Source organism: Aythya fuligula, chromosome 1 (genome assembly GCF_009819795.1).
Source record: "Aythya fuligula isolate bAytFul2 chromosome 1, bAytFul2.pri, whole genome shotgun sequence".
NCBI classification, from domain to species: Eukaryota; Metazoa; Chordata; class Aves; order Anseriformes; family Anatidae; genus Aythya; species Aythya fuligula.
The window spans coordinates 35541619-35551711 of NC_045559.1; the positions used below are offsets into that span (position 1 = coordinate 35541619).

The 10093-nt window shown below is 46.5% G+C and overlaps 1 protein-coding gene across 1 annotated transcript; it reads right to left on the bottom strand.

Moving 5' to 3' along the window:
* Nucleotides 1-1421: 1421 nt before the first annotated feature.
* Nucleotides 1422-4076, bottom strand: AVPR1A (arginine vasopressin receptor 1A). The gene is made up of 2 exons (XM_032207601.1): nucleotides 3035-4076; nucleotides 1422-1705 (listed from the first exon to the last, which is right to left on the bottom strand). Exons 1-2 carry the CDS (start codon nucleotides 4074-4076, stop codon nucleotides 1422-1424), a joined length of 1326 nt encoding a protein of 441 aa, XP_032063492.1.
* Between the last annotated feature and the right edge of the window lie 6017 nt (nucleotides 4077-10093).

The window sequence follows — 10093 nt, forward strand, 5'->3', positions numbered from 1 at the left end:
GCTGAGGAAAATGGAGCAGATGGGTAGGTAGAACAGAGGAAGAGCATCATGCAGATGCCCACTGAACACCACCAGGTCTCTTTTTGGTTTCACTACTCTAAATGCAGAACATCTCAAAGAGATCCTCAGGACTTTGAAAACTCTGCAGAAATTATTCAAGGAGCTTCAAAATCCGGTCCCCAGGTCTCCACAGAAAGACACAACAGGATTATTCAGAAGCTGTAGAAGCTGTTTGGCTTGGCATGCATTGTAGTGAAGACAAGCACACTTTGAATGCTTGATTAATAGTAAATGTGATGTGGTGCCTTTATTGCAGTTTACCGCTGTTTTCACAGCCTACATTGTCATGACCTGCCACAAATAAATAAATAACATTGACGATTTTTACATATTTCCAGAAGATTTGCAAGCTTGATTCCCAAATCTGTGTCTTGGAATGTACTGATTCTGCAGCCATTACCAAAGAGCAACATCCCCCCAGATTTATGGAGCTATTTTACATAAAGAACAAAAGTGGCTCAATTCTAGCTGTCTTTGTGAACAAACGGACAAAAGATATGATTCTTTCCCACAAAGCAAACATTTCTGGTAGTCAAGATGAGTTTTCTTGGTGTGTCTGTAACAGTGCTGAGCTAGTCATAGCTTACCATACTAATTTATCAAAATATCTTTTTTAATAGTCAAAAAAAATAAAAGGTAGGTGTAACAATACAAACAAAATACCATATAACTTCCACCAACATGAAGGGAAGAAGAAATGTCATTCTAAAAATCAAACTCCACAATCCACATGCAGACACTGACAGCAGTTACAGCTTTTCCTTCATAAGTGTTGTTACATTTTGTCATTAAATGAGAATTACTAACATTCTGAAATCGCTTTAATGGATAAAGCAGTGTGATCAATGAGATTCCCAATAATTTAGAGCCTGTCTAATCATGTTCATTACCTGGTCAGTCTGGACTTCCTTCCAACTCTTTCCTGTTTGTGTTTAAGACTAAAGTGTGATCTTACTTTTATCATCTTCTTCCTCTGTGTAAGAAGTTTTAGATATTAATGCTAGAGAGCGGAGTTATCCCAAAGTATGTTAACTCTGCTATTTTTACTGCTGTGAGCAAGCAAACAATGTGCTTATTTTAGAAACAAAAAATACAATGAATAATAAATTCTATTTAGAAAAATAATTGCTTTATTATTGTCATGCCTTCCTGACGAGTTGCCAAGTCCCAGATACCTTTCATACAATAATTTACAGGCTGCAGAAGAGCTTATTGAGCAAGGCAGAGCATTTTTTCTTGGGGCCACCTCAGATGTTCCTTGCTGCCACGACCAGTGCCCTTGGCCAGGTTGAAGTGCTCTGCCACAACCTTCCCGAGCGCTGCCAGCGGGCTGTGGGTGTCTTCTCCTGCCTGGTGTCTTCTCAGGTGGGAATGGGGATGAAGCTGGTCGATTTCGAGTGGGGTGACTCCCTCCAGGTGTTCAAGCTGTGGGTTGGGCTCCTGTTGTTGGTGAAAGAAGTCTGTCGCCTGCTGTTGCTGTTTGAATCTTCCTTACTCAGTGTTTGCTTCACTTTTTGGCAGCAAGGGAAGCTCTGTATGCAGTCTTGCAGGAGATGCCCGCTGAAGAACATGTAGATCCACGGGTTACAGCAACTGTTCAGGCTGGCCAAGAGAGCAGTGACTGTAGTAGCAGTGTTTTCAGAGTCTGGGGGGGGAAACAAAGGGGTTTAACCATCAAAGGAACATGCTCAGCCTTCAGTCAATTGCTTTACTAACTCTTTTTTTCTTTTCTTTTGCAGTTGCTGAATAATCCCAGTTCTATGAGGTAGTGACTTCAGCAATGGTATTTGAAACAAATACGGGTATAATCAGGAAAGTTCCTACTTATGCTAAGCTTACATTGAAGTCAGTGGGAATTTTTCTGAGTAGACTTCAGAAATCCATGACAGAAGTATGGGGCAATCCAGCACAGCCCACAGGCACGGAATAATGCTTTAGCCCTTTTCCACTGGTGTTTATCCATGTGTTGATAAGTCTGTGCTTATATTTTAATGACAGACTTACTTTTTATTCAGATTTTTGCTTAAAAAAAGTGTTACCGTGGGAAGCAACAGCAAAATTCCCACAGCTTTCTCACTGCTTTCAGTAACACAGGGTTTTGCTGGGTACATTTGCACACTGAAATTTGTTCAGAGGTTGAACAAATGTTACCGAAAGAACAAATGGGAGTTAGCACTATGCCACTGAACAGTTGCACTGTTCTACTTTTTCTAATTAGTTAAATTATGAAGTACTGTAAATATATAGTGGAATCAATTATTAGTGAGCTCTCTTTGTAAAGACTGAAGCACCACAGAAGTACAATTGCAGTGCTGTACAGTTCCATAAGATTTAAAGCATCTCTTCAAACAAACCCACCAAACAGCCTTATGTTCAAACAGCCCTGCATTTCTTTCTATGATTTTTGAGGTACGTATTTATTTATAATAAATAAACATCTGCTTGTCTACTGCAAGCATTTATTTCTCTGTATAAACCTGCATCTTTGACTTTAGTTCTGTATTAGGGGCAATCAATGCTCTCAATGCAGTAAGTGATAATTTGGGTATATTTAAAAATAATAAATAAATAAATAAATAATGACTTCCAGCGTTTTGATTTGCACCTTTCTCACTATGAAGAACCTGGGTGTATGTTACCACGCTGCCTGTCGTGCCTCATGCAACAATTTGAAGCTCACCAACTATCTCCATCCGGATTTAACAGCGGGACAGGCATCCCCGAACCAGTCCCCACCGTGCCGCGGCAGCCGGTGGATGGCAGAAGGAGATGCTGGGGATGCGCCGAAGCAGGGAGTGGGACGGCAGGGGGGCACCCTGGGGGCAGGAGCCCGGCTCCCCCCTCCAAAGCCTGGCCGGTGCCGGCAGGACGGCCCCGGGGGCTGCAGCAGGGCCAGCCCCGGGGGTCGGGACGGCTGATCCCGGGTCGGGACGGCTGATCCCGGGTCCCCCTCTCGCCCCCCGCCGCCACCTACCGAGCCACGGGAAGCGCTGGTCCCAGACGGACCACATCTGGATGGTGAAGAAGGGCGCCCAGCAGACGACGTACGCCGAGACGATGACGAAGGTCATCTTGACGGTGCGGATCTTGGCTCGGGAGATGCTCCTGACGCTGCTGACACAGGGGGCGAGCAGCAGCCCCCGCCGCGGGGCCGGGGCTCCCCCGCCGCCGCCCCCCGCCCGCCGCCCGCCGCCCGCCGCAGCAGCCTGCCCCGGCCGCGCCTTGCCGCGGGCGTTGCGCCAGATGTGGTAGCAGATGAAGCCGTAGCAGGTGGCGAGGATGAGGACGGGCGCGACGAAGATGCCGCCCGTGATCCAGGTGACATAGGCGCGGGGCCCCCAGGGCATGATGAAGTGCGCCCAGCAGTCGTAGACCCGCGAGCCGCGCTCCACCTCGCTGAGGGAGAAGATGAAGTACTGCGGGGTGCTGAGCAGCAGGCTGAGCGCCCAGGCGGCCGCGATCATGCCGTAGGAGCGCTTGGTGGGCTGCTGCAGCGTCTTCAGAGGGTGGCACACGGCGATGTAGCGGTCGGCGGTCATGGCCACCAGCATGTACGCCGAGGCGAACATGCCGAAGACCTGCAGGTGCTTGACCACCCGGCAGAGCCCGTCGGGGCCGTGGAAGCGGTGCGTGACCTCCCAGCAGAGCTGCGGCAGCACCTGGAAGAAGGCCACCACCAGGTCGGCCAGGCTGAGGTGCCGGATGAAGAGGTGCATGCGGGACGCCTTGCGCGGCGTGCGGCGCAGCGCCAGCAGCACGCTGCCGTTGCCCACCACCGCCACGGCGAAGGTGACGGCCAGCACGGCGATCTCCAGCTTGGCCAGCTCCTCGTCGCGCCCGAACGGGTCCCAGCCGCCCAGGCTGCCGTTGGGGGACCCCGACCAAGCCTCCTCGGGGCTCGGGCTGCTGCTGCCGCCGCCGCTCCCTCCGCCGCCCTCCGCAGCCCTCCAGCGGCTGCCGTTGCCGGGGGGGGAGCCCCCAGCCCGCGGGGACCCGGCGCCGTCCGCGAGGCGCATGGAGGGGGCTGCGCCGCCCGGCACGGCTCGGATCGGCTCGGAGCGGCCCCGCACGGCCCCCGCTGCCCGCCCAGAGGCTCCGGCGGTGCGGAGCTGAGCGGGGGCCCGGGGCCTTTATCCCCCGCGGCGGGAGGCGAGGCGAGCCGGCAGCCGCCGTGCCAGTGGCTGCCCGCCGCCTGACGCCAGCCCCCCCGCCGTCCCGCCCCGCCTCGGCCCCGCCGACAGCCCGCGGGCAGCCCCGGGGGGACGGGGGACGGCCGGCGGGTCCGGGAGGGAGGCAGGGATCCTTCTTCCCCCGGCAGGGACGCAGGGAGGCTTCCTCGACGGCAGCCGTCCCGCAGGGCAGCCCGCTCCGGCAGGGAAAGCCGTCGGCGTGAGCTTCGCTCTGAGGAGATGCTCGGAAAAAAAAAAACACCCCAAAACACTCTCAAGAAACCAACCCCACAACTCAAAAGCTGTGGCACAGAAAATGTGGCTGTGTGAAGTTCTCAGTAAAGCTCCTTCTCTAAAGGTGCCGTTCTTCCAAAATCCCTTATTTATTTATTTACTTATTTACTTACTTACTTTGTTAACAGCTCAGGGCACGATTCACGGCTTGGTGCCTGTTTCCTGCTGCACCGTGAACATTACCAGAGGTACTGGTAAGGATCCATTCCAAACCCGGTTTCTGGGCTGATTTGTTGTGGAGTCAAACTACTTTACATTATGGTGTCGAAAACTTTGTCAGTCGAACACATTCCCACACGGCGTCCCAGCTTTTCAACAGCAGCTCCAAGACATCACCTTAGCTATACACTGTATTACACCCAGGAAACCTTATGAACCACACAGCACATTAATGTGTGTGATTGCAGGTCTCAGGTCAACTACAGAAGGAATTCAATGCCTCATACCACAGGTCTCACAACACACAGCTACTAAGTACACGGCATCATGCCCTGCCATCAGAATTGCTGGAGGTACTGCCTCTGCCTCCAGCAGGCTTTACAGGAGCTGGACACTGCATAAATGAATGTTGTGATTAGGGAAATTGTGCTAACAGCTTTTCTACTGTGCAAACCACGTAAGTATCATAAAGCTCTGTTCACTACTGGGTATGTCATTTCTGCAATAGAAACCATGAAAGTTTCAGGTGTGACAAAGACATCCCTACAACAGCCAGCCAATAAAACAAGGGTGGTCATGCTAGTTCTGAGTACTGAGAGTTTGTCAAGACCACATCTTCTCAGAGAGGTCCCTCTCCAGCCCATATTCATTTCATCTGGGCAGTGCTTTTAAGAGTGTTTCCAGAGGAAAAGGCTGAAAACTTGCCTCAACATCATTGCACAAGGCTGCGCTTAGTGACCATGGACAAGGTTAACATGGAATGGATGCTGATTTTTGCTGTCAGACAGAAGTGACCCGAGGATAGTCATTATACTTTCTTTCCCCAAATTAGTCAATAATAATGTTTTTATACATCTAACCAGGCTGTTGCAAATTTGTTTCTACTGATCTAGGTAATTCTGCGGAGGGTTTTATTTATATTTAGTACTGCAAAAATGTCCTTCTGCTCCAAATATTAAATATATTCAGGGCTCCTGAGGTTTCTGTACTAGTGTAATTGGGGTCTAGACTGCTTTTGCTTACTGAATTCTAACAGTATCTGTGTGTAGATGGAAGTCACAGATAAAATGCTGTTGTTCAAATTAAACAAGGAATCAGTGTAGTTTTCAGTCAAAGTAGCTGCCCTTTATTAAGCTGAAGCCAAGTAACGCTCCCCTGTCTGACCAGACATGGAGAGAGCTCCTCTGCCCACAGAAAGCTGTAACATGGAGAGCAACTTGGGGAAAAGCAGCTAACAGAAAACTTGTAGAACACCCTTCTAAAAAGAAAAAAAAATACATCTTTGGGAAGACTGCTAGAAGAAATGAACATCTTAACCCTGTGATTCACCTGGAGCTCAGCTTGGGACTAAAGACTCAGGAAAGAAAATTGAGGTTGCCCTTACAGGAAGCGTTCGTTTGTTCTATGCATGCACCTTTCTACAAAAATGTCTAAAGATGGCAAGGATTTCTGGCTTACTCTCGGCAGGCATACAGGTTTCTGCAAAAATGCTGAAAGGTTGCCAGACATCTTTCACTATGTTGAATTCATTAATGACTGAACGGCTTATACAAAATACTCCAAAATGTAATTGGAACAGGACCTGGTTTGCTGCCAAATGTAGCTGTTTTCTGTTCATATATTGTCGTGGTGGTGTTGACTTTTGCTGCCTTTCGACAGTCCTAGGCTCTTCTTCCAGGGCTAGAAAACAATGCTTTGAGCAAGCCAAAGTCTCAGGATTTTAATCCTTGGACATTGGTGACGATTTGTATTTTCAAGCTAAGTTTTTCACCAAAGTGTAAGGGGGTTTCAGTGTAATCTTCTTCAGAAAAACTGACAGTCTTGAATTGTAGCTGCTCATAGTCAAAACAGGATTGTCTGCCAGGTTCATAAAGAGTTGCTCAATTCATTAGAGTTTCAAAGAAGCAAGATAAGAAAAAAAAAAATCAAGCTCCTCATGCAGGATACGGGTTAAGGCACTGCTGAAAAAAGGAGTCCTGGTTGTTTATAGAGGACTCAGCCATTCTTTTACATAGCATGTAAAGCCTCTACACAGATACAAAGAGTTGTCCCCTGTCACCTGCCTCCACGTTCTAAGCATCCTTAGTGCTCTTTTATGCAGGCACTGCTTAGTAACTGAGGATGAGTGTGAAAGCCATTCCCAAAGTCACAAGAGATGGAGGTGCTGCAGACCCAACCTGTCAAATCAGAGCTGTGGAAACCAAGCATGGGAGAAAGCCTGTATGGTAAGAAAAGGGCTGCTGAAAGCTGGGGGCACCAAGGATGCTCCATCCATTCACCATCCACAGGAAGGAAACATCACCCGAGGGAGACCAGACATGTACATCTAGCTACAGACTGGACATCTACCTACAAAGGCTGGAGCTGTCCCAGGCTTCTACAGAAAAACTGGAATAGGGAAAAGAAAGATGCCTACTGCCTTGTAGATGCTTCCAAGGTGGGGTGGCTTCTCAGCCAGAGCTGTTAGACAGCTGTGTGGTCTGGGACTCAAAGGAGCCTCCCCAAAACATGATATGTTTATAACACGAGTTAGTCTAGTTTGTTGGTTACCAGAGCCAAACTAAGAGGAGAATTGCCCCCAGACCACCTTCAAAACAGAACAGAAGTCTGAATTTAAGGTTCTGGGAAGTTTGTTGTACCAGACTGAGAAATGAGTAAGACTGAATAAACTCCCTCTCTGGAAAACATGGAAAAAAAACACCGCAGTAGACAGACCTTCAGGAGTAGCTCTTAGGATTCAGTTTGCAAAGGCCCATTTCATTGTCTGGAAATATTTAAAAATGGCCAGGAAACACAGAACCTTAAGATTATGCTCCAGTCTGTCTGTCTGTCTGTCTATTGTTTATTAACTGAAAGATTCAAATTCTAGTATTTTTGCACATATAAAATTGTGTCTGGCTATCCCTGTCATATTGTTTCTCTCTTCCCACAAGCGAGGTTGAGTGTGGCACTCAGAGCAGCATTTCAGAGAGGCCCATACAGCTAAACGTCACTCGCAGAACCAGCAAGTTGCCCTCCCTGCTCTCTTTGCCTCCTTCATTACGGTCTTGCTGACCTGGCTGATAGCAATCGGGATCCTTGGGAGTCAAAGAGTTCAGCCATTCCCTACAGAAATGTTCATCCAGCAGCTCCTGGCCTGTCTGGATATCAGGGTAGGACAGGAAAGCAGCATCTGGGGGCTCAGTGAGCCCTTGCATGTTTATAAAGAAGCACCAGAAAATCGTAGTGCAAGCACCTGCCTTTCCCCACTGCGTCATGTCGTTCAGACTTTCAGCATATCCAAGGCATAATAAGAGCTATCTGAGACAGTTTAAGTAGACCCTCAGGCAGCAATCTCTCCTGTAATCTGAAGGATTAAATTCATAGGGGCATAAATCCACTGAATCATTCGATGCTGTCATTGGCAGAAAAGGAAAATTTAAGACTGAGTTTTCTCATGTTGCCTAAGCATCTACCTTGTGAAGGGGTATAATCTCAGGCTTTCCAGACCTGAAAGAGAATTAATATACATTTTGCACTTTCACAGATACTGCATGAGTTTTTGCTTTAAGCGCATAATCAGTAGTTTTATCTCTCAGTTCTCTTATTTCAGAGAAGTTAAAGGCTCTTGTTGACGATCTTTCATACGCCTTGAGCCAGTTTTTAAATTACTCCTATCTAAAGTTTCATAAAAACATATGCTTCAGGTCTCCAGCAGGTCTGATAAATGCTTCCATCTGTAACCCACTATTTGTAACACTGTGTTAACACCTACCTTATGCTTTTTTACGCCTTTTATAAATTTTGATGCATCTAGGGGCAATTTAATAATGATTTTTCTGTTCTCTTCTAGTTAACATATACCAAGCCAAGCTAAGGGAAAATATTTTATAAAGTTTGGTGGCAAGAATAATAAGTAAAAGTGAAGTGAAATGAATATTCTTGGGTATTCATGTGGTTTCTTCTTAGAAAACACTTGATGTACTGAGATGTGACTCTCAAAAACATGTAGTAAAAATTATCTTCAGGTATTTAATATAGCAGGAAGGAATACAGACAATCTATGCATGGCACAATATTTCAGAGGGATTTAACTGCAACTGACAATGACACTATCAACTGATTCAAGGAAACAGTCCAAAATATTTGTGTAGAAGCTAGTTCTTGTACAGAAGAGCCTTATTTATCCCAGTACTATGCCAAGAACTGAAAGCTTACATTATTTGAGGATAGGCTGGCAGAATGTTACTGCTTCGTAATTGTAATTGAAAGACAGAGGCACTTAACATGTATGGAATAAATGGAATAATGCTTTTGTTTATACCAATGCACATTTTAGTAGCTCTCCTTAAGAAACACATTCTAAAGCAGTCAAAATTAACTGGTTTTGAAATTGCATATGTCAGCAGCCATGTGGTGATCATTTGGAAGAGTTTGCTGGTATGGGATATTGGTGATCGATGCAGGATACTAATGTAAATATTAAAGTAAAGAAAACAGGGCTCCAGTCTTTTGTACTGAAAATATTGTTGTAGCTGCATTCTCACAGGCTTGATAGTTCAGGACAAGAGGAGGTCCAAATTCCAGCTAGTCTTGTGGATGCTTACGGGGCATTCATTTTTCCAGTTTCTGCAGAATGCTCTATGGGATGGTTCTCTTACTATGAGCCACAATCTGGAATGGAACTAGCTACAACTGTTTTTGTCAAAATGCACTTTCAGTAGAATATTAATTTGCCAAAACTTAAGTTTTTCATGGTGGTCTGTGTAATGGCTTTGGTAGGAACCTTCTCCTCATTCCAGTTCACATTACTGGTGAAAATGTCAAAGGCTGATGAAGAAGGAAAGAAATATTGATATGCCCCAAGGGTAATTTTTAATTATTCCCATATTAAAGGTGGAATTTTCCAAAGCTACTATGTTGGCATGGTGCTTTGCATCACCAACTGAGGAAGGCTCTAGAGAGGAGCAGGAGGCACAGTCCATCTGGCTGAGTCAAACTCACACTTGATGTTATCCAGGTTTCAATCATGGTGATCTCTGTACCTCAGAGCAGGTCACTGAAAAAAGGGCTCTAGTCCATCAATGCCACAGAACTACACAAAACTTTGATAATTGTATGTACTGGCAAATGCTTCTTCAAATCCAAACACACATAAAAAGCCCTTTAACCTGAGCTGTAGCACATTCCATGTTCTACTTGCAGAAGAAGCAAATAGCACATTCCCTAGTTGCTTCCAGTGTGTTTTCACTTATCTCATCTGCTTCTTATCACATCTGCTGTCCCTATCCAAGCCAGCAACAGGCTGGCAATGCAGACAGCACAGACTCTCCTCTGCTCAGGCCTCTCCAGAGATAATAAAAACAAGAATGATGTTGGGGAGTGGAGAGAAGGATTTGGCATTGAATGTCATCGTCAAAAGAGAAGAAAGC